The following is a 27,935-nucleotide window of genomic DNA, read 5'->3' on the forward strand; positions in this document are numbered from 1 at the left end:
TGTTTAGAATTTTAACATGGATGAAATTGAAGTGTTCTTGAAATTATATAATAGAATATTAAGCTTGGTTGTTAAATATAAGTATTTTGTTAAGTAATTTTTGTTGATTTTCAGGTTTAGGGTCCGATTTATGAAAAAGGTAAATTTTAAGGAAATAGTGTAAATTATGGATTAATATGGGCTATTATAATATTTGGAAAAAATCGGCTAGCATGATTTATGATTAAAAATGATGAAATTGCAAGTTTCGAGTTTAAGGACTACATTGCATAAAGGGTGAACTTTGAGGGTAATTTTGTAAAATATTATTATTATGGGTTTTAAACTATTAATTATTTTAAATTCTGAAATGAGATTAATAGAATGAAAATGGCTAATTTGCATTCTTTGGGCTTAAGGACCAATTGTATAAAAGTAAAATGTTAGGGGAAATTTTGTAAAATGTCAAAAAGGACTTAATTGCATAAAATGAATTGATTTTTCTGTTAGAATTAGTGAATTGAATGGAATTATTATTTAGATCAAGGATGAGTGGAAAATCGAGGAGAAGATAATATTACCAAATAGTCCCTATACTTAGTCATTGCTGCAATTTAGTCAGGTAAGTTCGTATGAACTGTAATCATTATAATGTTAATTAAATTAAATGTTTACTATATTGTTGAAATAATATATATGTGAATGTATCCATATTATGACAAATTGACGGATATCGAGTCCTGGTTGAACCTTAAGAAATCTTAGGAATCAAATGACATGTCATTAGGGATTTCATGTTTTGGGTGTTGGTCTTGAATGTCCTATCGATGGCCGAGGTCCTGCATTTATTGTGGATTCTCCACAGCTCGTGTGAGCAACATCGTGTAGCTTACATTCTGACCTATAGCTCGTGTCAACAATAATGTAAAGGAAAGGTTACGGTTATATGTAAAGGCACGCTTTGTATGAGCTTTCCCGAGTATCCGATGTAATTCTAGATGGTTCAACGGGTAAGAAAAGGAATGGAATGGTAAGTGACTTAATGGAAAGGTTCATAACTATATGAAAAGGTTGATGCTTATATAATGTATCTTATAAAATCTATTTATGTTATAAATGAGCTTATACAATTGTTAATGAATCTACTAACATGTGAGTTTGATGATGCTTGAATAGGCTTATATTAAACTCATGGTATTAGAAATGGTAAGTAAGAAATGAATCATGAACAAATGGTAATGATGATAAATTAAATCTTATGTTTATATATGGTTGATTTCATATGTATCATGAACAAGTATACTAACTTGTGAGTTTGATGGTGTTATATAGGCTTTTATTAAGCTTATGGCATTGGTAAACGTTTATACTTCTTATATAAAGTTCATTATTGGAATGGTACGCTATGTTTAAGTTTATACGAGCTTACTAATCATTCTTTGCTTACTTAGTTATTTTCCTTTGTTCTACAGATTATTGGAAGCTCGATCGGTTTGAAATTTGTCGGAGATCTATCACACTATCCAGTGGACAAATCAGTGGTTTTTGAGTAATTTGGCTAAGGTTTTGCGTATAGGGTGATTTGTAATGGTAATATAGTGCATGTGTTAATGGTGTTTTGGTATGTGTAAGCTTTGGAAAGCTATGTTGGTTTGGTACACATTGATACATTAGCAAGTTATGTGATTTTGGTTACTTTAAAGTGCTTGCTGATATGATTCTCTTGGCATATTGATGATAGTTTGAAAATGGTTACTTGTGACATGTTTTAGTTTATATTTGAACTAGGTTATTATGTTTGGAATTAGCAATATTACCATGTATAGGATGTTGTGTAATAGTACTTTGATGTGTTAAGTCTTAAAGATTATGTTTGGTTGATGCACATTATGTTTACTAAATGTTGTTATTCTAGGTATTTATTAAGGATTGTAAACATGGCTCTTATGGTATGTTTTGAATGGCTTGGAAATGGTTAAATGTGGTATGTTTTAGTACCTAAATTGATTAGGTTTGTATTTTTGAAATATGGTAACATTAACATGTTTAGATAGGTGTTGTTTGTATGCATTTGAGATGCCTTTGATTGACATATTGGTTAGTTGAATTAGGATTTTGAAATGGCATTTTGATGTGTGTTGTGGTGATTTTTAGGTCTCTTTAAAGTGTGCTTAAATGGGTTGAAAGGTTATGCATATAATGGTATGAAATGGCTTGAGTTTAGGTAAATTTTTGGGTCTATACGGCCTGAGACACGGACGTGTGACTTAGCCATGTGAAACACACGGCCTAGGGACACGACCGTGTGCCATCTGATGGTTTCTTTAGGGTGCAAGTCAATAAGTTACATGACCTAACACACGGTCTAGTACATGGCGTGTACGGCAACTCAAAGAGTTACACGGCCTTGCACATGGGCATGTGACACGGTCGTGTGACCCTACTCATAGAGTTACACGGGCTGGGACACGGCCATGTGTCCCTAGTTCGAAAGTTACATGGCCTGAGGCACGAGCATGTGTCTCAACCGTGTGAGGCACACGGCCTGGCCACGCTGTAACACCCCAAATTTAGCCTAAACATTAGGGCCGAATCTGGTGATGTCACATTGTAACACCCATTACCCGTATTCTACGCTGGAATAGGGTACGAGGCATTACCAGAATAAATACACTTATAAATATATTAAACCGAGTTATAAAATTTCATCCAAATTAAAAACTTTCAAATTATTATCTTTGAGTCGCTAATTAGGGTTTACGAGGCCCAATACATACCCATTCATATGCTCAATATATCTGTTAAATCAACCCAATATTGAAGAATCCACTTTAAGTCAGAATCAATATTAATCACAATCATAAATCTTTTCATGTTATTTTCATATATCACTAACTGAACTTTGAATGTCAATTTACGAATATGTAATTCACTAACACATTCCGGTATATACAATGTTTAATTGATGAAATCATTTAATTAAGCTAAATTTCATATTCACTCCAAATTTTCTTCTATATCCATAAATGCTTTCACTTACCATTTACCTAACCAATTTCTCGAACCAAGCTATCACACAACAATAATACATCACCTGCGCTTCATGAATTCAATGTTTGAATCTTATCACCATTAAATCCATGTCATTCGAATACTTAAAGCATATATTATTACGTTTCATATACCAAGCATTTGTCAAAATTACGAATACGCAATCAATTCATTTGTCATTTATTTAACTAGCAAATTAATCTCAAAATTCATAACATTCCATTACTTAAGATATGCCATAAAACACTCCTTTAACATAAACTAGCACCATGGCCGAATTTTCAATTTGCTATTTATTCCCCTTTTTTTGAATCACATAGCAAAATATTACAAATATGTATATATTTGAATACTATAATTATGCATCAACTTACCAACATGAGTTAATTCATGAGCCACTGATGACATCATTTCATGCCAAATATACCACACGCATATGCTATGAAACTTTATTTTCTCTCATGAGCTTACCATGACCAGTAATGCACCAATATAAGCATTACTCCTATTTCAACATTTATCGATTATAATTAGACATTTAACCAATTATACACAATTCATTCGTATACTTTATTGTCCTCCTCCTCCTCTCCATCCCACATCCTTTATGTATATAACATGCTTAAATAGCATTATACATAATTTCACTATTCACTTATATTTAAATTCAAAGCTGTCTAGACGAGTTACAGTCACTAAATTATTTTTATCCAGAGCTACAGAGCTCCAAATTAGGTTCCATTAATTTTCCCCAAAACTAGACTCATATATATTCTTACAATAAAATTTTAAGAATTTTTGGCTTACCCAATTAGTACAGTTTATTCTTTAAAGTCACCCCTGTTTCACTACACAACATCTCTGACCTCTCTTCACTAAAAATAAATTATCTCATTGTAAAGAACTCAGATGATATTTCCGTTTATTTCCTTTGAAAGTAGACTAATTAAGGATTCTAAGCATATAAATTATAACTCATAATTATTTTTTACAATTTTAATTATTTTCAAAATTCAGAACAGGGGATTCCAAAATCAATCCAACTCTACCTCACTAAAATTCAAATATCTCAAAATATATAACTCTTTTCTTGATCTGTTTCTTTTATGTAAAAATAGACTCATTAAGATTTCATTTCATATCTTATTCACTCTCTAATTAAATTTTCACCATTTATTGTGATTTTTCAAAGTCACACTATTGTTACTATCTAAAACTGTTTTGTTGCTAATTTTACTTTTTCATAATTTCAATTTTTCACTTTCAATCATTATTCAATTCAATTCCACACATATATTCATCATTCAATCACACTTGATCGTTACATGATCTCATTTATTTTCACTTAGTCAATTTCCCGATGAACACTTCGGAATAATAACAGATACTCGGTGGATTCAGCACATAGCAACCACCTTATTAATCAATGATGTCCAGTGGAATCAGCACATAGCAACCACTTTACTAATCAATGATGTTCGGTTCACATAGTAGCCTACACATAGTACTACACATGTGACCATTACCATTCGATACACGTAGTAGCCTGCACATAGTACTACACACGTGATCGAAACTATCTGGTACGCATAGTAGCCTGCACATAGTACTACACATGCGAGCTATCATTCCGGTACACGTAGTAGCCTGCACATAGTACTACACATGTGACCATCACTTTCACTTTCACATAGTGGCCTACACACAATCCATGCCACACATGTGATCATTTCTGTCACTTCATTTGTATCCCTTTTAATTCCAAATGTTCAATCGGGAAATTTCTCATTTTTTCTCATTTTTTTCCTTTTTCACTAATCAAAGTCAATTCCTTGTCTTTCTTGACTTATAATAATACATTTAACTTATTTAACACTCACATTATTCAATCCAGTCCAAAAATCACATTTTGGCAAAATTACATTTTTACCCCTAAAGTTTCACAAAATTACAATTTTGCCCCTAGGCTCGAAAATTAAACTTTATTCCTTTTTCTTATGTTTTATGACATGCCGAACATTTTTTCCTTCTATGGAAACATCAAATTCTCACTCTAACACTTACTTATGAACATTAGGTATTTTTACCGATTATGTCAATTTACTCGTTTTCACTTAAAATCGGCTAGCAAAAGTTATTTAACATAATTTCAAGCTTCATATTCTACCATAAAACATCAAAATAAACACATTTCACCTATGGGTATTTTTCCAAATATGAACCCTAGGTTAAATTATTGCTAGAATAAGCTAAATCAAGTTACCAGGACTCAAAAAACATAAAGAACATTAAAAATGGGGCTTGGAATCACTTACTATGGAGCTTGGAAGCTTGAAAACCCTAAATATGGCTGCCCCTTTGCTGATTTCGTTCACCATGGAGAAGATGGACAAATTTTTGGCTATTTTGGCCATTTTAATTCTTTTAATTACTAAATGACCAAAATGCCCCCAATTTAAAATTTCATAACAATTGGACACTTCTAACATGTAGAACTCAACTTTTGCACTTTTTACAATTTAGTTCTTTTGACTAAATTGAGTGCCCAAACGTCAAAATTTTTGAACGAAATTTTCACGAAATCATTTTGTGAAATCGTAGACCATAAAAATATAATGAAAATAATTTTTTTTTCTCGTCAAATTTGTGGTCCCGAAACTACTATTCTGATTAGCCCAAAATTCGGGCTGTTACACACGCTGCCATGTGACCCATGTTTTGTAAATTTTGCATGTTTTTCCTACATTTATAGATTGTTGCAAATTGGTCCTGATTTGCTTCTAAGATATTTTTAAGGCATCGAGGGCTCGATTTAAGGACAATATGTATGTATATAAATGTTTTATGATACGATTAAATTATTGAATGATATAATGTTTGAATGTTTTTTATTGTACGGTAACGCTCTGTAACCCTAATCCGGTGATAGAGACGGATTAGGGGTGTTAGATATATGGGCTTACAAAAGCTTTAAATTTAACTCGAGATTAAATTAGGATTGAATTGTAAAAGTTTCAAAATATAGTATCGATGTTGCGACGTGACATATTGATTTGGACCTTGTCACAACGATGGGGTTGGTTGTCATGCTGTGGCCTGGAGCCCAGATCTTATTGCAACATAACACACTGTTTTTGCAATTTTACCTTTGATTAAAACATGTAACTTTCCGAACCAATAAGTATACTTATTCCAATAAATTTCCAGCTAATCTATACCAAACCAATGCACCAAAACATAAATATATGAACGTTGTTCAACATGTACCAAGTTTCATTTCTTATTAACCAATTCCTAAGCCATTCAAACAAAACACAAACGAAATTTCCTACTTCTTTATAACCATTGACATTATGTAACACCCTTCGCCCATCTTCGTCATCGGTTTAGGGTTACAGTGTAACGCCCCAGAATTTGGGCCTAAAAGTATTGGGCTTTGAACAAGGAAACAGTTAGGAAATTGTGCACAAAAGTATGTCTACTTTAGTGGTAAAGGGTCCTAAGAGGAGTTGGAAAAGTCCTAGGTTCAAACCTGGGCTTTAGCAAAAATTTTGGTTTTAAGTGAATAAAACCCTAGATGCTTGGATGTAGGCCTTTGAAATTATTGGGTTAAAAAAATGTCATAAGAAAGCATGTGGTCTAGTGGTTGTAACCTTATTAAGGTTACAAGGGAGCTTGGGTTCAAGTCTTGGCTCTTGCAATTTATTTTGTTCTTTTAAAGGAACCTAGACTTTGGCCTTTAGACCTTTTTATTGATTGAAGATAAAATGTGACACAAAAGAGCTTATGGTAAGAAGGCAAGTGGCGTGTTGAGCTATTGAGGGGGGGCTTAGTTTCGAATCCTATTGCAAGCAAAAAAGATATTTATTTTGCTAGTATAAGGAGGCACGGAGTTTGTGGTGGTTTCGAACTCTGTAAGGTGAAGTTTGAATTGGTCATGGAGAGATTGTTAGAGCAAATTGTCACTAGTTTTGGACATTTTTTTCTCCCTTTTCTCTCTAGTATCGAATTGGCAATTTACCACTCGTGCATCTTTGCTTTTTAGTTTTTGCTGTTCTTACTTTTACAATTGGCTATTCCTTTCTCTTTTGTATCAATCTCTACCGAAACCCCTCTCTTCTCTATTCTTCTCTAGTTTAGGCCAATTGGCTGATCACCCCTTCTTGACCATTGATTCTTTCGGCCAAACCTATTACCCTAGTCTTGGGATTCTTTCTCTTCTTCAGTTTGTGACCGAAAGTTCTTCCCCCTCTATTTCGATCCTGCAACGGCTCTGACAATCGGTAAGTGATCAAAGGCTACTTTCTGCTTTTCTTTTAAAACCGTGTGCACCTGTGTTCTTCTTTTCTTTTCCAAAATCGAACAACCCCTTTAACCAGTTGTTATTTCATTCTTCTTGTACTGCACCCTTTGCGATTCTAGGATCTTCCCTGAGGAGTGGCGAAGTGTGATCAGGTTATTATTTCAGTAGGTATACCTCTAGCTACAGATTTGGGAACCTATCTTGAAGTTCCTCTTGTGCATGGGAGGGCTTCAAAGTAGACGTATGTTGGTATTGTGGACAAAGTGATGGTTAGTCAATTGGAAAGGTAAAGTACTTTCGTTAGCAGGTCGAAAGGTGCTTATACAACCTACCACCAATGTCATATTGTTGCATGTTATGCAAATGACTTTTTTACTGATATCTATCTATAAGAAATTAGATCAGAATTTTTTATAGGGTGGCTTGACGGACTACATGCATAACCATTTAGTAAACTAAGATCAGATTTGTTGTCCGAAAGTGTATGGTGGTCTGGGGTTGAGGAAGGCACGATTGAGAAAAGTGGTGATGCTTGTTAAAGTTGCTTAGTGTTTACATTCACGACGGAATTCTTTTTTGTGTAATGTTTTTCGTCAGAAATATCTTACAGAGGTGTCCTTTTTGGAAGCAATGCCTAAGGCAATAGCATCATCGGTTTAAAGGGGGTTGCTTTAGATCAAGAACATTATACAGAGGGTATTAGATGGTAGGCTGGCTATGGTACTTGGATTAGATTGTGGGACGATTGGTGGGTGGGTATGACGCCGCTAAATAAAACAATATGCTATGGTCCCTTCAATTGTGGGTGCTGATGGAATTTGGACCATTAACATGGTCCTTCTTGAGCTATCGAAGGATGTTTGGTTGGCCATTAAGGTTATCCCTCTTTCTTATTCCCATAGCTCAGAGGCTCGGGATACTTGTTACTAGGGACTAGAGAGTTCCAAAAAAGTTTTCTGTTCCATCCATGTATTCGATGTTGGAGAAGGTAGTGAATGCACATATTTGATCTGGAATATGGGCTAGATTTGGTTTTTGCAATACCCAAAATGAGCTCGTTTCTTCGTATGGTTTATGGCATTGGATTGCTTGAATTCTAGTCAGGTACGATACAGGAAGCATATAACAACAGATGCATCTTATACTGAGTGTGGGGCTGATGTTGAAACCACAAAACATATTTTACGTAATTGTTGTTTTGCTAATGAGGTATGGACAACTTTGCGGATAAAGCATGTCCAAAATAATTTCTTTGACATCCATTTTCCTCAATGGTTTGAATTGAACTGTCGTTCCATAGAATGTTTGAACTTTCTACTTCCATAGGAGACCTTTTCAGTGATAATTTGGGGACCATGGAAGCATCAAAATGATCACATCTCTAAGGGAGTTGGAGATTTGCTAACATGAGTCTTGGAATATGCGAAGGTCTTTTCCAATGATATTAATTGAACCCAATTGGGCTTGGTCCCAAGGGTCTATCATGGGCCACATTGGGTTGCATGGTAGTGTTCTCTGGCAGATTGTTATATTTTGAACACAGATAGGACAGTACAATCTCGTTCAGGCATAGTAACAGCTGGTAGGCTATTGCACAACTCGACTAGTGATTGGATACATGGATTCATGCTTAGAATCGAAAGAATAAATAGCTTGCAAAAAGGACTATGGAGGTCCGAGAGGAATTGTAAATAGCCAAAGAGTTAAGGGTGTCTCGTTTGGTCGTTGAGTTATACGTGTTGTGGGTAGTTCAGTTGTTGTCTCGACCTTATGATTGTGAGCATCAATTAAATACTTATATTGTTGACTGTTTGGACTTGATATAAGAGGGCTATATGCTGGAGGTTTGACATATCTTACGAGAAGGCAACCACTTCGCTGATCATTTAGCTAATTTGGCGCAAAACGGTACAGATGGGCTTATCCATTTGCATAACCCATTGCCTTTGTTTCTTGCGGATGTTCTTAGGCATGGGAGGACTAGATTTTAGAATGGTTAAATTCTGCTATTAGTCCCTGTACTTAGCAAAAGTTGTGTATTTAATTCCTTTACTTTTATTTGGTCATTTTTAGTCCCTGTACTTTTAAAATTTTTGTCCTCACCAAATAATAATTGTTAAATTCATTAAGTATAGTTTTTCTATTTCCAAAATATGATGCGCCAAACATATTATCGTATGTGTAATGTCATGTCAACTTATTATTACATAGTACTCACTAAAAATCTAGTTAATGGATTATCGATCGATATTTGTGTTAAGACTAAAATTTTAAAATTCAAAAGTATAGGGACTTAGAATGATCCAATTGGAGAAAATAGACTAAATTTACAACTATACGCATAGAACAAGACTAGTAATTGAATTTAACTAAACATATTTAATTGCTATTGTTTGGACTAGGATTAAAATTCAAAATTTGAAAAGTATAAAGACTAAAATTTACCAATTTAAAAAATAAGGTATTAAAATTGATCAAATAAAAATACAAAAATTAAATTCACAACTTTCGCAAAATATATAAACTAATAACCATATTTAACCCTTTAGAATTGTTTGATTTTCTTTCTTTTGTACCAAAAAGAAGCTTTACGTAAGTTGAAAGGATAATGATAGGGTCTATATATGTTGCGTCAGGTTCCATCAAAGCAGGCCGCTAATGATTTCCTCATTGTCCCAAGTTGCTACAAAACTAAATAAAGGAAATGTGCTGCTAATCTCATTGCATGCATGCACACATATTGTTACTGTGGTAAAAGAAAAACAAAAATGAATATGAATGAAATATGCAATCTAAATTTTATAAATGAAAAAATATATATTCGGTATTTACCGATTCAATGAACCAAGAATGAAATCCTAGTAATGTTTAATAAATTCGACGAATTTTCTTAGCTAGTTTCCTTCATAGTTTATTATTTTGATACTAATCATAGGAGGACGAAGCCAAAAGAATTCTAGAAGTCAAAATTAAATTATAAATTGTATGATAATAAAATATAATTTTATTATTTTAATAGTTTATAAGGATTAGTTCAAGGCTTTTTATCATTTTCAGAGAAAGTCAAGTATTTTACTAATTTAAAATTTTATAAATTTTAAAAAATTTAAATAAAAATTTTCATTTTAGAGGGTCGGGCCCCTGCTGCCCTTAACTGCATCCCTGAATCATAACAAATACAAATGACCATAAGGGTATATAATATTAGCATTCGTATTTGTTTAACCAAACTCAAATTATTTGAATCGAATTTAATTATTTTAATATCGATTTAAAGATAAAATTGTATATAAATAAATGAAAGAGGATAAAAATATACTATAAGATATTATAAAATTTAATTAAATTGTCCTTGAAATTATTGGAGTAAATAATAAGTTAAGCTCAAATGTAGAAAACAAAATTCAATTCGAATGAACCTCAAACTTTTTAATTGAAGCGATAATGATTTTAAGTTGAATTATGTTTTACTACTTGTATAATGAGTAAGTTATGTATTCGATCAGTTTTTTTTTATATTTTAAGTTTTTATTTTAATTATTGTAATTTTGAATTTTAAAATTTTAATCTCGATTTAAATAATAATAAACTTTCATGTCAAATTTTACTATTAATCTCATACTCCTAGCCCTCAAATTTGATTAATTTTAGTATTTATATTTTTTGTATTTTAAATTTCAATTTTAATTAAAATGTTAGTCATTAAATTTATTAAATCAAATTACATGATTTTTTTTATAACATAATTTGAAAATAGCATAAAACTAAATTTAGAATTAATGTATAATACTAAAATTAGACCACAATTTATTGATTCTAACAAGAGCAAAAATAATGCGAGATCAAAAGTGGGGTCTTGACTTTGGGTTTCCCTGCTTTAAATTAATCACTTGGCAGTTTCACATGTAAAGGTCAAAACAAAAGAGAAGAGTACAAAACACACATGACACCACCACTATCATAATATTAGTATTGTATTGAAGTCATTCTTCCACCGCCTCGCTATCAATACATTTGCAATGAAGCCGAAGCTCATGTGACCCTGAATCACAGCTCTAAACATTCCCAGTTCAACTGCTAATGTTTATCTAAGCACCCCACCACCGACACTGCCTTTTATTTTTCTTTTCTTTACGGCTTATTTACACTTGCAGACAGACATCATCCCCTGTACCGCACTAAAAGAGTGTGCCACTCCCATCCTTTTTTCTTTTTAAAGTCATTCACTTCGCTACATAGGAACTGAGAGCCAGGAAAGGGTGGTTTTTTTTTTCATTTTATACTTCCAAAATGCAGCTTCATTTGGCGGTGGTATTGCTTTGTGCCACATCTGGTCTTTTTGCCAATGCCGGTGCTGAAGATCCCTACAGATTCTTCGACTGGAATGTTACCTTTGGTGACATTTATCCTCTTGGAGTTCGCCAAACGGTGACCCTTCATTCACATCTTTCTGTTTTTGTTTTAAACCATATATGATGATGAATTGATTAGTTAGATTTTGATTTTGGCAGGGTATTCTTATCAATGGTCAATTCCCGGGCCCTGACATTCACTCTGTTACCAACGACAATCTCATTATCAACGTCCATAACAGTTTAAACGAGCCTTTTCTTATTTCCTGGTAAGATCCAACTCCATTCATTCCATCTTCTATCCACAAACATTTACCTACCTTTTCTTTTGAAAGACACGAATCTAACTAATCATCATCTGTCTAGCTGCCATGTGGGGGCATATTTTTAAGCTTAGTACCGTTCTGACAAACATCCCACTTAGTTGTTCACTAAGATTTGTTATTAAAAGAATCGGTCAGCTTTATTCGTTTTACTTCTTTCCTGCCATCCTTGCATGTGGTTGGTCACATGGCAGATCTGGTTGTCCTCATTCATTTCCTTCCTTTAGCTCTTTCCTGTAAAGTGAAAGACTGCCCGTGAAAGCGGCAATTTGGATGCCGAGGTTTAAGGCATAGGTCTTGGAGACACAGAAAACAGTGTCTAGTATCAGTATATAACTAGAAAACAAAAGTGTCCTTGATTGAGAGAGCAGCATTTTAAGATTCAACTGTTGAATTAATTTGGGAAAGTTGGATGGCCCATAATCTACCTAATTTAAACCCATCATTCATCAGGGCCCAATTTTTAATTAGCTGTCTCCCACCACCACCTAAGAGATAATGGGAAGGTGCGATGTTGGTGGACTTAGGAATGTTTTGATAGAGATTTGGACGCATACCAGAAAAAGGAAGCTAATATGTCTTTCATACCTCAGCATTTTGTTCATCATTTATGAGTTTGCAAATAAAATGTCAGATTGCAGTATTTAGTTCTTGATATTGAATTGAATTGGTCATCACTTGTAAAGTCCTGAAAAAGTAGAAAAGTTGCATACAAGTGGTAAAAGCTGTGAACTTTTTGAAAGATACCATCTAAAATTAGCAGATACTAAAAGGTTGATGCTGTTATTTGGAACTGAAATGGTAAATGTAGGAGTGGAATCCAACAGAGGAGGAATTCTTATGAAGATGGTGTATATGGAACAACCTGTCCTATTCCACCAGGAAAGAACTTCACATACATTCTTCAGGTCAAGGATCAAATAGGAAGTTTCTTTTACTTCCCCTCTCTTGCATTCCATAAGGCTGCTGGTGGTTTTGGAGGGATCAGGATCCTCAGCCGACCTCGGATCCCGGTTCCCTTCCCGGATCCTGCTGGAGATTACACTGTTCTTATTGGAGATTGGTACAAGTCCAATCACACGGTATTAATCATCCTTCATTTTTCAAACCCTTGCCTTTACTTGGCATTTAAATGAAAAATGAATGATCTTCATAAAAGCTGTGACACTTCTAACATTTGGGATCACTTGGTTTGTGGAAATGTGCTTGTGCAGAATTTGAAAGCTCGTCTGGATCGTGGTAAGAAGCTGCCTTTCCCTGATGGAATCCTTATAAACGGTCGAGGACCTGGCGGTGCCTCCTTCAACGTTGAACAGGGTATATTAGTCGCTCTAATTATATGTGGTTTAAGTTGTTTCGGAAGGATGTGATTTGAGAATAAACATGTTGTGCACCATTTATTGCAGGGAAAACCTACAGGCTTCGGATATCAAATGTTGGATTGCAGAATTCTCTCAATTTCCGCATCCAAAACCATCGGTTGACGTTGGTAGAAGTTGAGGGAACCCACACTTTGCAAACTACCTACTCTTCAATAGACCTTCACCTTGGCCAATCATGTTCAGTTTTATTTAAAGCTGATCAGCCTGCAAAAGATTATTACATTGCGGTCTCCACTCGCTTCACCAGCCGGGTCCTCACCTCTACAGCAATTCTCCGATATAGCAATTCCGCTGGCCCTGTCTCTGGTCCTCCTCCTGGTGGACCAACTATCCAAATTGACTGGTCCTTGAACCAGGCCCGCTCTATCAGGTACTTTTTTCCAAGTTTTAACAAACACTGACAAGCTGTGAACCTTATATTATGTGTTCTAATCTAGTTATGTGCATGATTTTGTTTCAGGACTAACCTTACAGCAAGTGGACCAAGGCCTAACCCACAGGGTTCATATCACTACGGTCTCATTAACACAACCAAAACCATCAGGCTTGCGAATTCCGCCGGGCAAGTTAACGGCAAGCAAAGATATGCAGTAAACAGTGTTTCATTTGTTCCAGAAGACACACCTCTGAAACTTGCTGACTATTTCAAAATCGGAGGAGTTTTTCGTGTAGGAAGTATATCCGATAATCCTTATGGCGGAAAGATATACCTTGATACTTCAGTAATGCAAGCTGACTACAGGGCTTTCATTGAGATAGTGTTTCAGAATAATGAGAACATTGTACAGAGTTGGCATCTTGATGGCTACTCTTTCTTTGTTGTTGGGTAAGCACATCTTTTTCTTTTACCCCCAATAATCCAAAAGATATATGCAGGAATTGTGCTGAAACATTGGTTTTTGAACTATTCTGGGATGCAGTATGGATGGAGGGCAATGGACAACAGCTAGTAGGAGGGAATACAATCTCCGTGACGCGGTTTCTCGATGTACCACTCAGGTAAGAATGACATCTTTCTTCATCTAGCATCTTAAAAAAAACACTCAGAAGAACTAGATTGTGATATTTGGGTGGGGATAAATGCAGGTGTATCCCAAGTCATGGACTGCCATTTATGTGGCACTTGACAACGTAGGAATGTGGAACTTAAGGTCCGAGTTTTGGGCAAGACAGTATCTGGGACAACAGTTCTATTTGCGAGTATACACCACCTCAACTTCGCTAAGGGATGAATATCCGATCCCTAAGAATGCACTACTCTGCGGTAGGGCAAGTGGCCGACACACCCGACCCCTCTAACCCAGCATATAATAAAATCTCCAGGTTTGGGTTTAGGATTGAATAGCAGAGTTTTGGCATTAATGTTGCTAATGTGAACTATGGAGGAACTTTAATGCTTTTAACCTTAAATTAATAGACCTCAACTCGAGGTCGCATTTTTTTTTTCTTCTAATAGACTCATGTTCTTATTGTTTCTTACCATTAATTATGATGCACCATCATAATTCATATTTCTATTAAGGTTAAAATATCTCTATAGTCCCTGTATTTTTTAAAAATTAAGAATTTAGTCCATGTACTTGTATTTTTAAGGAATTTAGTCTATTTACTTTCAGATTTCAAGTCTAATTGTTAATACTGTTAAAATTTTTAATTAAGCATTTTGAAATAAAAAGTATTTACTTAGTAGTTATGTAATAAAAATATATAGTTAATCTGAATTTAACAAAAAATTTAAGCAGTATTACAATTGGACCTGAATTAAATTTCTTAAAATATAAATATATGGATTAAATTTTAAATTTTAAAAATACAAGGACTATAAGTATGTTTTAACCTTCAATTAATTGAAAATGTTCGGACTGTGCTATCGTTTAAAAAATCACCATTTTTATACAAAATGCATCCCAGTTAAATTAGATGAGAATAGACGTCATGCTAAGTTTAGACATTGTTTTTTAATTTTGTAATATAATATAATGGGTTGTTTTTAATATTATGTAATTTATAAAAGAATTAAATTAATAACAATATAATACTAAATGTAAATATTTAAAATATAGTTGATTACATATAAAATTTTGATAAATGAAAATTAAATCTCAAAATTACACAAAAGTTTGATTTTGTACACTTCTATATGTTAAATATCAATTTAATAAAATTTTTGTTAACACTTTTTAAGTATATATGCTGCACTATAAATAATTATTTATAATATAAAATATATTTATATATTTATCTTTGAAATGTATACAATTAAATCAAAATTAAAGTTTCATATATACATATAAACCACAATAAAAATTTCATATTTATAGTTACATTAAATTAAAATTCTTGTGTCAAATTGCACATCAAATCGAATAAAAGTTCATGTATAATTTTGAATTTTATTTCACGAAAAATAAACAAAATTATTAAATTTTAAATTAATATTTTAAAAATAATATGAATGTACTTAAAATAAATTTAGATTAACTATTTCTAAATATGATAATTTAAGTAAACATAAAATACATTAATATCATATTAAACCTAACCCAACCTACTATCACTCCTAATTCCACCTTAATACTTCTAACAGAAAAAAGGCAGAAGGGGGAGTGGAGAGAGTGGAATGTTCACTTTGTAACTTACAAGCAAGCTCATATTTTTGCAAATAGGGATAAATGGCTGATATAATCGTATGGTAAATGGTAACAGAATTTTCTTTATGATCCGGGAAAATATAAAAAAAATGATGGCACAAGCTTCGCAACCAATGATGCCTTTCCATTGAACAAGGGGGAAAAAGAATCTTCCTTAAGCCCTACTGCGAAGAAATAAGAAAAAGGGCAAATAGAATTCTTCAGTCACAACAGTTGACTATAAATACTATTGCAGCAATTTTTTTCAGCACAAAAGGCTACTCAATCCATGATACACCCAACATCTTAGCCATGAAACCATATCGGTCAGAAGCTTCCTCAATCTGCACAACACACAAAGCCAATATCACATGCTCTAGTAACGAATATAATATGAACTTTGCCAAAGCTGTCTTATCACGTATAGTGATGGATTATTATCATTCGTACTGATACAGGAGTCTAGAATCTCCATATGCGCAGTTAGTTGTGTTGCATATACCCTATGACACTGGTTAGGTTCCTGGCTAAGGAAATTCTTTTTTTTTTTTTTTTTGCACAATGATAATTCGCACCTTGTTATTCCTACCCGACCAATAGATCATAGCTTGAGGTTCAAGTTCTCGGCTAAGGATTGATTTAATTATTACTATTCTTATTTTAGCATTGATGCCCCGTTTGCTTATTTAGTGCATAGACAAGTAAAAGCTTAATTATTACATAACTATTAAAATAATTTGTCATTACATAAATAATAATTAGTACAAATTTAAATTTAAAATTAAAAAAATAAATAGAACTCTGATAAAAATAAAATAAAACCTCCTTAAAATAAGTTAAAGTTTTTCCTTCCCTTTGCTGAAAAGAAGACATGTGACTAAAAATTATCAAATGAAATTGGTTTATTACTAACTCATGTACTAAGAGGTATGGAAAAAATAACTCCTACCAAACAAAGCATTAATGTATTACTTTTACTAAACCCATAAATATTAAATATCACCTCAATCCATGCTAGCATTTTTTTTATCAGAGGCTGGGGGTAAGGGATGACTAGGACTAGTGTCCATTAGTAACTTAATCAATGCAACAAGTCTTTTGCCACTACACTGGTGGCTTAGTTAACCCATATTAGCACTTTTTAATTGAAAAGAAATCAAAATAAAAGCATACCATTTTCTGTGTTGGGCGTCCAGCCCCATGTCCAGCCTTGCATTCAATGCGGCCTACGATTGGGTTGGTTTGGGGGCTCTTCTCTAAGCTTGTACATAGTACATATTGCAGTGTCTGATAAGATAACAGAACACAAGAAATTCAATGGACCAGCTTTACACGCTAAAATATAGAAGCAAAGTACGAAAACATGTTCTGCAGCTTCTTGGTTTGTGATGTGGAGATGAGTGAAATATATGACAAATGATGATTCAAAGACTCACCGCCAAGTATTTCAACGTGTGTAATGGCACAACACGATCATCATGATCAGCAGTCAACAGCATAGTAGGAGGGTACTGTAATGGCTGATCAGGATGCTGTTCCCATGGTCTTCGTACATTATGTAGTGGTGAGTACCTTGCAAAAGAGTAAGATAAATTAGAAATTTTGTTCACAAATAAATTACTTGTGTTTTAGCTTTGCTTTCAGGTCATCTTTATTTTATGCTTTGTTGTTTCTCCCTTGAATGGGGAAAACCACCTTTTCATCCATGTTTGATATCAGACCAGATCAGATATTTGCTAATAGAAGTCTGATTTATAACCATATTACAAAGCTGAATATTTGAATTAAATGGAAGTTTCCATACAAAAGAAATCACTCACTTGATCAGCCAGTGAAACTCTTCCTCCTTGTCAGAACATCCATAATCCGATGTCCATGCATGGCCTTCAAAAGGAATATTCATCAACATATATATACATACATGCATATATAGAACACTAAAGTAAGTATACCATAGAGTCAAAAGATGCAGAGCATACTAACCGATGGTGAACTTGTGAAATCGTAACATGTCCAGCACACCAACATGAGCCAAAGCACAACCAAAAAGATCTGGTCTCTGCCAAAAACAAAATAGCTCAATAATGAATACAATAACATAAAGATACAAGGAATTATATATACAAAAAAAAGCAGTCAAGCAAATTTCAGTCAACCTGGTTTATGCAAGCCCCAATGAGAAGCCCACCATTGCTTCCACCTTCAATACACAACTTTTCAGACCGAGTATAGCCAGCAGATATAAGATACTCAGCAGCCGAAATGAAGTCATCAAAGCAATTTTGCTTCTTGGAAAGAGCACCAGCTTTATGCCACTCCTCTCCATATTCTCCCCCACCACGAATGTTGGCAACACAATAAAAAGCACCAAGATGCCTTGTAAGTACAATACGACTCACACTGAATGTTGGTGTGAGACTAATGTTAAACCCACCATATCCATATAGCAAACAAGGGTGTGATCCATCCAAATTAATGTTCTTCCTGCCCACAATGAACATTGGGATCTTCGTACCATCCTTACTTGGCACAAATACCTGAAATGCAAATAAAAGAATAAGACAACATACTAAATGCACGCCATCGGAAGTTTAACATCACCAGATTGCTGCAATAGTTACCTGATTGACTTCATACTCTGAGCGGTCAAATCCAGGCACACTAATTTCACGGAATATCTTCATATCTGGTGTCTCAGTGCCTAGATTGCACTGATATACAATACCTGGAGTAAGAAAGCTGGTAAAACCAATAAAAGCCACACTGTCTTCCCTTCGTGCTGAAATCCCATAAACAGACCCAATGTCAATTGGCAACTGATGCAGCAGTGATCCTGTTTTCAAATTCCTTACTTGCAGCACATACTTCACATCACTCAGGTAACTGACGATCAATTTATTAACATTTACAGCATATACTGATTCAAGCACATCCTTTTCAGCCTCTGGGATGACATCAATCCAGTTACTTGGTTCCTTCAGATCTACTCGGACTACTTTATATTTAGGGGCATCTTTATTGGTAAGGAAAGTAAAAACTGTGTCATCATTTGCAATAGCTTCATATTGAGCATCAAATGTATCAATCAACTTGACAAATGGGAGAAGACCATCCTTATTCCTGAAACCTTCAAGACCTTCATGAAGTGAGGATATGTCGCAGTAGTATAGTTTATTGACAGGGTCACAACTCTCCCCAATGGTTAGGACAAGATACTGCACAACAAAATTTAAAAGGAAAAATAGAATGAGAAAATATTAAATTTGCTTTCTCCTGGCATTTTATCTCCAGACTCTCTTTCAGTTAGAACAGTGAACTAGTAGTTTCATTAGCAGCATTATGATTTAACTCTTTGGAAACATGAAAATATAGTGAAATTAAGTTAAAAGAAGTTGCTTGATACTACAACTTGAATACAAGGAAAAAAGATGTGAAAACTAGATTGCGTTCCAAGGTGTTCATACATTTCTAGTTGCCAAACATGACATCCATTTACCTTCCCATCATCTGTGATACCACCTGCCACAAAGTGCTTAGGATTTTCAGGATCTCTCCAGCATAAAATATCTTCAGATTGACTTGTACCGAGAAAATGATAGTATAGCTGTTGATTAAGGTTAGAATCGGTCTCTGTCCCAGCGTCAACATTTTCTCCCTCTCTACATAATAAACATACCATAACCTTATTTTCTATTTTCAGAATTTAAAAAAAAAGGTCCGTCTCTACTCCAATCAGAACATCATTTTTACTTACTTAGGTGCTGGATAACGACTATAGAAGAACCCTTTGCTATCATGGGTCCAACTTATACCTGAAAACTTTACCTGAGAACAGAATTGAATTGCAGGGTTAGCAGGATAATCAATCAACAGACTCTTGAAACAAATTGAACACTCAAAGACTCAAATCAATCAGCTCACCCATGACAAAGTATCAGGCTCAGCTGATTTATCCTCAACTCGCATCACTTTAATCGTAACCCAATCACTGCCACTGGAACTAAGCCCATATGCCAAATACTTAGCATCCTCACTTACAGACAAGGAGCTCAAAGACACGGTTCCATCCTCACTAAGCGAATTGGGGTCAAGCAATACTTGAGCTTCTCCTTCCAAACTATCCTGGAAAAAGAAAAACCCAACATCAGGTCAGCTCTTGAATCCCTTTCTATATACGAAAAAAAGAAAATCCATTTGAATAGAATTCTTGGATTACGAACCTGGACATAAAGGACATTTTGTGCTTGAAGTCCAGTGTTATGGAAATAGAAATACTTATTGCCTCGCTTGAATGGGACCTCATAACGTGGGTGATCGAAAAGCTTGGTGATTTTCTCGCGAAGCTTATCTTTTGCTTCGCACTGCTGAAGCACCGATTCGGTTAATTTTACCTGTTTCTGAACAAAATCCTTTACTTCCTCAGCATCTGGGTCTTCAAGCCTAGGAAGCGAAATGATTCAATAATATCTTCAAAATAATTTATATAAAATTTGAACAAAATTATGGAAATTTTAATGAAATAGGATACCATCGATAAGGGTCAGCAATCTTAACGCCATGGTAATCGTCAACGACAGAGTCGTCTCTGCGAGGAATTGGATACTCTAAAGGCTCTTTCAACGCAGAAACTGAACCCATGAGACTAGCAGTCGAAAAGAAAGGGTTGAGGCAATGGCGACTCTTCCGTGGAGCTGAGACTTTTACTATTAGATTGGGAGCGAGGTTTCCGAGAAGGCGCGTAGTGTAAGGAAGATTAAAAAGGAGCGCGTGGCATGCGCGTGAAATCATCTATTATAAATAGGGGAAAAGAAACGGCTTGACTAGGTTAAGGGCCGTCTGGGGCTGGCTAAACAGACTTTTCCAGTTTTCTTCGAATCTTTGAACTGTTGCCAGTTTCGCTCGAATCTTTTATTCCTTAAAAAAGAAAAAGACCCGCCTACGCTAGTAATTCTATCTTATCTATTTCAAGCACAAGTTTTCCAACGTAAAATAAACACAAGATTTTTCTTTCTATTCTTTCAAGCCAAAAATTATAAGTATTCCTTAGTGATGAGTGATTTCTTTTAAATTCATTTATGGTTAAAAAAAAATATGAAACAAAGTTTATTTAATCTTTCATATTCTTAGATTGTTTTATAAAAAATTAATGTAGAATTTTTTTTATAGAAATTGATATTCTTGCAGCCCGTCAATATAAAATGTAGATAGTCATTAGGTTTATTTATATCCTCGAGATTCATTTGCCAGTAATTTTATGAGATGTGCCTCGCATTTATCGAATAATTTGTAGGAATTTACCAAAGTCAGCCGGCAACGTCGTGACAACGCGAATAAGAACCTTGCGACGTGTTTCCCACAAAAATTTACTATCTTCTCCTAGTTAAACTCTGCTATCTTTTATCAGTTAATCTATGATTACTTTAGGAATATTTTAGTATGATTAGAACTCTAATATTTTAGCGACCTATGATTACTTTAGGGATATGTAGTACTACAGGGTTTTTCTTCTGGGTGACAAGATTAGTCGCAAATGAATTTTGATGAGACTTTTCATGGTAATTATGAAAAGAATTTTGTTCCCGAGTTAGAGATTTGTTTTTGGGGTTTGGGTTTATAGATTTAGTATATTTAACTCCATATTATACTCTCGTTTGTTTACTCATTTAATAATAAGCCGAAGCCTCCTTTGCTCGTGGTTTTTATCCTCTTCCGTAAATATTTATGTGTTCAATTTTCTCTTAAATTTACTTTTGTCTCAGCCACATCAATATTAATACACGCCTTGAAGCCTTCATTAATTTATCCTAAGTTTACTTTTATCCCCACCACACCAACATTCTATTCTTTGACGCCAGACCTCTGTGCCGTTTAGTTATAGATAGGCATTTGGCAGTATAATGTTCACTTCTAATGTTCCTTTAGAAGTGGGCAACGAATCTACAATCCCATGTCTTTTAAACTTGATTCTCAGGCAGTCCAAGAATCGCCTAAGTTTCTACCAAGTGGAAATCTAAAGTATTGGTTTAAATGGATATATGCAATTAATGTTCTCTATCTTAAGAAGGAAAAGCGAGAATATCTTGCTCAAAGAATATCAGATAAATTATGTATAAAATTCGGCACATTACATGACATACATAAACATTAGATCATCAGTTAGTTGTGTATGTGCGTACTGAGTATAAGGAACACTTTATTGTTATCTTGATCCATGTTTCCTTTACAAGTAATACTTTGTAAATATAGCCTGAGGTTAACGTTGTGAATTCTAACTATGAGTAAATTTTTAACTACATATCACTGTAACATAGTTTCTTGTAGTTTCTTGTCGGGAAAAAGGTTTGGCCTATCTCTAGGAAGATTTTCATATTTGGTATGAGTTACTCTATCCAAGATGCACCTAACACCTTAGCCATGAAGCTATACCTGTCAGCAGCTTCATCAATCTGCAGGAAAAAAACGCCATAAGGTGAAATATAGTCCAGGGAGTGGCTAAAAAGATGATAACTTTACAAGGTTAACGACTCTGATTACCAGTTTATGTGTTGGACGTCCACATCCATGACCGGCCTTACACTCAATACGTCCAACAATCGGATTAGTCTGGGGACTGTTCTCCAAGCTCGTACACAGAACATGTTGCATTGTCTGGAAAAGAACAAAGAAACCAAGTGCCCTTACAAATGGTGGAATTTCCAGGCTTCTTATGCAGGTGGATTGAACAAGTAGAGTACGAGTATTCAGAAGGAACTTACTGCCAACATCTTCAATGAATGTAACGGAACGACACGATCATCGTGATCTGCAGTCAATAGCATAGTGGATGGATATTGCAACATTCTACCAGGAAGTTTCTCCCATGGTCTCCTTACATTATGTAATGGTGAGTACCTAATAAACATAAGGTAGAACCCAACAGTAAGCCCAACGTCCAAAACCTTGTCTCAAGTTAATTCATAATCAGATACCAAAGTACCATAAATTTTGACTTACTTGATAAGCCAGTTGAAATCTTCTTCTTTGTCAGAACAGCCAAAATCACATGTCCAAGCATGGCCTAATTCAATCCAAAACTTTAATCAACATATAACAGTGATCATCTAATATAAAGAAGGTCAAAAGAAACTAACCTATGGTGAATTTGTGAAACCTCAACATGTCCATCACACCAACATGAGCCAACGCACAACCAAAAAGCTCAGGTCTCTGGAGAAAGGAAAATGACTTAATATTTTGAACAATTTACGATTAAGGAAAACAATAGATGAAAGGGAAGTAAACCTGATTTATGCAAGCCCCAACTAGAAGCCCACCGTTGCTTCCCCCTTCAATACATAGCTTTTCGGGCATAGTATATCCAGAAGATATTAGATACTCAGCAGCAGAAATGAAGTCATCAAAGCAAGTTTGCTTCTTGGATAAGGCACCAGCTTTGTGCCATTCCTCACCGTATTCTCCACCACCGTGAATGTTTGCGATGCAGAAAAAAGCACCAAGGTGCCTGGCTAGCACTATACGACTAACACTAAATGATGGTGTGAGACTGACATTGAATCCACCATATCCATACAACAAACAAGGGTGTGATCCATCCAGATTTAGGTCCTTCCTCCCAACTATGAACATTGGGATCTTGGTGCCATCGTTACTTGGCACGAACACCTAAAATAAATTGAAAGAAAGAAAGGTAACATACCAAATAAAGAACAACCATATAAAATAGAGGTAAGCAAAACTAGAATAGAGCAGGATTTATCACCTGATTGACTTTGAACTCCGACCGATCAAATCCAAGCACACTAATCTCACGAAATATCTTCATTTCTGGAAACTTAGTTCCTAAGTTACATTGATATATTATACCAGGAGTAAGAAAGCTAGTAAAACCAATGAAAACGATACTATCTTCACGTCGAGCAGAGATCCCGTAAACAGTTCCTATGTCAATAGGCAAATTATGCAGCATGGAACCTGTTTCCAAATCCCTTACTTGGATCACATACTTGACATCACTCAAATAACTCGTAATTATCTGATTGCCATTCACAACACATGCTGATTCAAGCACATCTTTTTCATTCTCTGGAATAACATCAATCCATTTACCCGGTTCCTTCAGATCGACTCGAACTAATTTATATTTTGGAGCATCTTTGTTTGTCATGAAAGTAAACCACGAATCATCATTAGCAACATTAATATATTGTGCGTCGAACTTATCTATCAACTTAACAAACGGGAGTGGGCCATTTCTTTCCCGGAAACCTTGAAGACCTCCAGGAAGTGTAGACATGTCACAGAGATAGAGTTTATTGACAGGGCCACATCCCTCATCAATATACAGAACAAGATACTGCACGATAACAAATACAAAGAATTTCCCCTTAGACACCAAAATGAAATGAAACTGTAGATGCATGCTTAAACTTCAACTTACCTTCCCATCATCCGTCACTTTTCCACTAAACATGTGCTTTGGATTTTCAGGATCTCTCCAGCATAAAATGTCTTCAGACTGATTTGTACCAAGGAAATGATAGTATAGCTCATGATTGACGTTAACATTAGTTTGTATCCCAGAATAAAAGTTTTCTCCATCTCTGCTTTATAGAATCAGGGGACAGAGAGATAGTTAGCAGGCAGAAAACAGAGAACAAAATTTGCAGTAATTAATGAGAAGTGAGTTCAATTACTTGGGCGCTGGGTACCGGCTGTAGAAAAACCCTTTGCTATCATGTGTCCAGCTGATATCAGAAAACTTTACCTGTAATATAAACTCAAGATTATTACTGTGAAACAGTAATAGACAGACTCTGCAGGCTGCACCATTAAAGTGCAAGAACCAAAGAACTCACCCATGATAAACTATCAGGCTCCACTGTTTTATCCTCGATTCGCATTACTTTAATAGTCACCCAATCACTTCCACTCGAACTAAGCCCGTATGCCAAGTACTTGGCATCCTCACTAATAGACAGGGCCTTAAACGACACTGTTCCATCCTCACTGAGGGTGTTGGGGTCAAGCAAAACTTCTGGTTTTCCCTCTAAACCAACCTGAACCCAATTGGACTGAGGTGAGATTAAAAAAAATAAAGAAATAAAAGAAGCATGAATCCGCTACTAAGCATTTAAAAAAATATTGTTTTCTGACAACCTGCATGTAAAGGACGTTTTGTGCTTGGAGACCGGTGTTATGGAAGTAAAAATATTTATTGCCTCGCTTAAAGGGCACGGTGTAGCGCGGATGGTCGAAGAGATTGGTGATTTTGTTGTGAAGTTTACCCCTTGTTTCGCACTTTTCAAGCACTGACTCTGTCAGAGCAACCTGTTTCTTCACAAACTCCTTTACTTCTTCAGCATCACAATCTTCGAGCCTTATATGCAATTCATAAACAACTTCAGCTATTATTCCAACAAAAACCAATAGGAAGGGAAACTTTTTTTTTTTTTTTTTGTGATCAAATAATCAAACAAAGAGATTTAAGGCAATGCGCTTACCATCGATAAGGGTCAGCCACTTTAAAACCATGATAATCATCAACTACTGACTCGTCCCTGCGAGCTTTTGGATACTTCAAAGGGCCAAAGGGTTCCTCAAAGAAACCGAGAGAACCCATGATTGCAGAGCTTGAACTTAGCAGAACCTGTAGGGTAAAAGAACCTTCTCAAATAGTAGTTAAAACTTAGAAAACCGAGTTGTCTTGCGTTCTATTTTTTGGGGTAGACGCGACATTTATATACATGTCGGCCGCTTAATGCGGGTATGTGTAATAGATGAAGACATCATAAGGCTTTTATTGCACCATGGGGTTGGCCCTAATCGGTATCTAGGGGATTTCGGCCTTAAAATGTCGCCATTATGGCTCTAACATGTTGCCATATTCTTGGAATCTTCGATCTGTCGTGTTAGTTATATTCCTTGGAAGGAAAAATTATTGTTTATTTATGGTTTTATATTTAATTAACTGGTATTTCACTTATTAAAAATTAATTATCTATATTTATTATTTTCCAAAATTAATTTTATCTATATTTGTTTTAATTAACTAATTGTTTTCTTAAAGTCTTTATTTATGAATAATTATTTGATATATTGATAGTGAAAATTTTAATTATTAAAAATAGTTTTTAATTAATATTTTAAAAAATAATAAATAAAACACATAATAATCAATTAACCTATAAATTTAAAAAAAAGTCCACAAATACCATATAAAATCATATTTATTTTAATTTCTTGGACTCTTGTCTTCTTTTTTTTTTCAAGGTATCTATCATATCTACTAAATTTAACGGTTTCGCATAAAAAGAAAGCAAATAAATAAACGAAAGAAAATAAACAAATGAAAGAAGGGGGGAAGAGGGGAGAAAGGGGGAAGGAGAGACATCCTAATGAGATCCTAATCTCAAGCCACAAAATGAGATATGGCGAAATTGATAGACGTTATGGACTTAATTGGATTGAGCCTTGGTATAAAAACCTACTAAGTGATAACTTTCAAATTCAGACAAACCCTGGAATAAAAAATGGGCAATCCTGAGCCAAATCTGGAGTGAGCCCAGTAACTAATCCTCCTCATTCTGTAGGCTCATTAAGAGGGTCGATGCTGGTTACGAGTTTTAAAGTTGCTCCATACCCAGGACGAGGATCGAACTCTCGACCACTGGTTAAGGTATGAGAAACCCTTACCATATTACCTAACTCCCGTGATTAGACTCCTATCCTTTCAAGCTACGGTAGTGGACCACTGCCAACTAAGAATCGGAATCGTTTGTCCTATAAGTTCCATTCTATCATTGTTTTCCCTTGAAGTTCGAACTGTGAGCTCTGATCAAGGTAGCTCATTTGATGAGAGAATCATATAATATAAGAATAAACTACATTAGCAATCACTTAATTAGAGTTTTTTATCCAATTATGAAAAGTTACAAAATGATCACTTAATTATTAGTATATATTTTTTGGTTATCCAATTATGAAAAATTACAAAATTGTCATTCAACTATTCAATTTTTTTGTTTTTGGTCATACAATCATCTTGAATTTTTGGGTGTTTTTTTCGTTAAACAACTGTTAATTAAAAAGATAAAATTAAATAATTTGATGATTTTTTGTAACTTTTATAGTTGAGTGATAAAAAACAAAATAAAAAACATAATTAAGTAACCTCTACTAGAATATAATTCTAACCATTTGATAATTAAAAAAAAAAAACAGAACCTAATATTATAAGAGCCGTCAATTTTATGTTTAGTAATTTTAAAATATGCCGCAACAGATGAATATTTAATGACAAATATAATCCAGCCAACATTATCTGAAATTCTAGGTTTCCCAATGATGAGGAGCCACTGGGTGGATATATGCTTTATATGAGGAAATCAGACAGATTCTGTGAACTGAATAACTTGTCTTATTAGCACTGTTCAGAAGAATTTCTTCTTTTGAAGAAAAATAATTCCTTTGGTGAAAAAAAAAAAGAAAATGTGGATATTTATTATTGGTAGTAGTCCACATTAGATTAAGGATAAGATTGGGAGCTGCAAAACAATAGATTATGCTATGAAAATTTATTCTTTTACTCTTTCTTAATTTTAACAAATAAAGATGAACTTTGACGCTACTTTCCTACCATAATTGTTGTAACATACAATTACACTTACACGTTAAGATACAGTTGGATAAATAACTAAAATAAAATAAAATAAAATTTGTTTATAAAATTTTGAAAACTTTGTTACATCCATGGGTCTTATTTAGTAAGTAATCAACCATTAATTTATAATATAAGGTATGATTTAAATTTTAATTCGTTAATCATGTTGTAATTTTTTTATTATACATTAATTTAATATCACTTTCCCATAAAACTTCCCTTTAAATGTTTAATTACAAATTAAATATGAAAACAC

The 27,935-nt window shown here is 34.4% G+C and overlaps 3 protein-coding genes across 3 annotated transcripts; 1 reads left to right on the top strand and 2 right to left on the bottom strand.

Moving 5' to 3' along the window:
• Positions 1 to 11,325: 11,325 nt before the first annotated feature.
• LOC105783995 (L-ascorbate oxidase homolog) lies at positions 11,326 to 15,005 on the top strand. The gene is made up of 8 exons (XM_012609735.2): positions 11,326 to 11,761; positions 11,845 to 11,954; positions 12,820 to 13,090; positions 13,223 to 13,325; positions 13,415 to 13,760; positions 13,851 to 14,216; positions 14,311 to 14,389; positions 14,477 to 15,005. The coding sequence occupies exons 1-8, from the start codon at positions 11,624 to 11,626 to the stop codon at positions 14,687 to 14,689; spliced, it is 1,626 nt and encodes a 541-aa protein (XP_012465189.1). The 5' UTR covers positions 11,326 to 11,623; the 3' UTR covers positions 14,690 to 15,005.
• Positions 15,006 to 15,890: 885 nt separating this feature from the next.
• LOC105783981 (uncharacterized) lies at positions 15,891 to 20,894 on the bottom strand. Its single transcript, XM_012609711.2, has 12 exons — positions 20,549 to 20,894; positions 20,241 to 20,460; positions 19,942 to 20,142; positions 19,775 to 19,845; positions 19,517 to 19,679; positions 18,642 to 19,235; positions 18,177 to 18,557; positions 18,004 to 18,079; positions 17,841 to 17,904; positions 17,457 to 17,592; positions 17,194 to 17,307; positions 15,891 to 16,364 (listed from the first exon to the last, which is right to left on the bottom strand). The coding sequence occupies exons 1-12, from the start codon at positions 20,806 to 20,808 to the stop codon at positions 16,299 to 16,301; spliced, it is 2,346 nt and encodes a 781-aa protein (XP_012465165.1). The 5' UTR covers positions 20,809 to 20,894; the 3' UTR covers positions 15,891 to 16,298.
• Positions 20,895 to 22,100: 1,206 nt separating this feature from the next.
• LOC105783988 (uncharacterized) lies at positions 22,101 to 25,739 on the bottom strand. Its single transcript, XM_012609720.2, has 12 exons — positions 25,521 to 25,739; positions 25,177 to 25,396; positions 24,876 to 25,076; positions 24,714 to 24,784; positions 24,458 to 24,620; positions 23,780 to 24,373; positions 23,302 to 23,682; positions 23,151 to 23,226; positions 23,014 to 23,077; positions 22,776 to 22,911; positions 22,555 to 22,668; positions 22,101 to 22,466 (listed from the first exon to the last, which is right to left on the bottom strand). Exons 1-12 carry the CDS (start codon positions 25,637 to 25,639, stop codon positions 22,401 to 22,403), a joined length of 2,205 nt encoding a protein of 734 aa, XP_012465174.1. The 5' UTR covers positions 25,640 to 25,739; the 3' UTR covers positions 22,101 to 22,400.
• Positions 25,740 to 27,935: the final 2,196 nt, after the last annotated feature.

Source organism: Gossypium raimondii, chromosome 1, assembly GCF_025698545.1.
Source record: "Gossypium raimondii isolate GPD5lz chromosome 1, ASM2569854v1, whole genome shotgun sequence".
NCBI lineage: Eukaryota > Viridiplantae > Streptophyta > Magnoliopsida > Malvales > Malvaceae > Gossypium > Gossypium raimondii.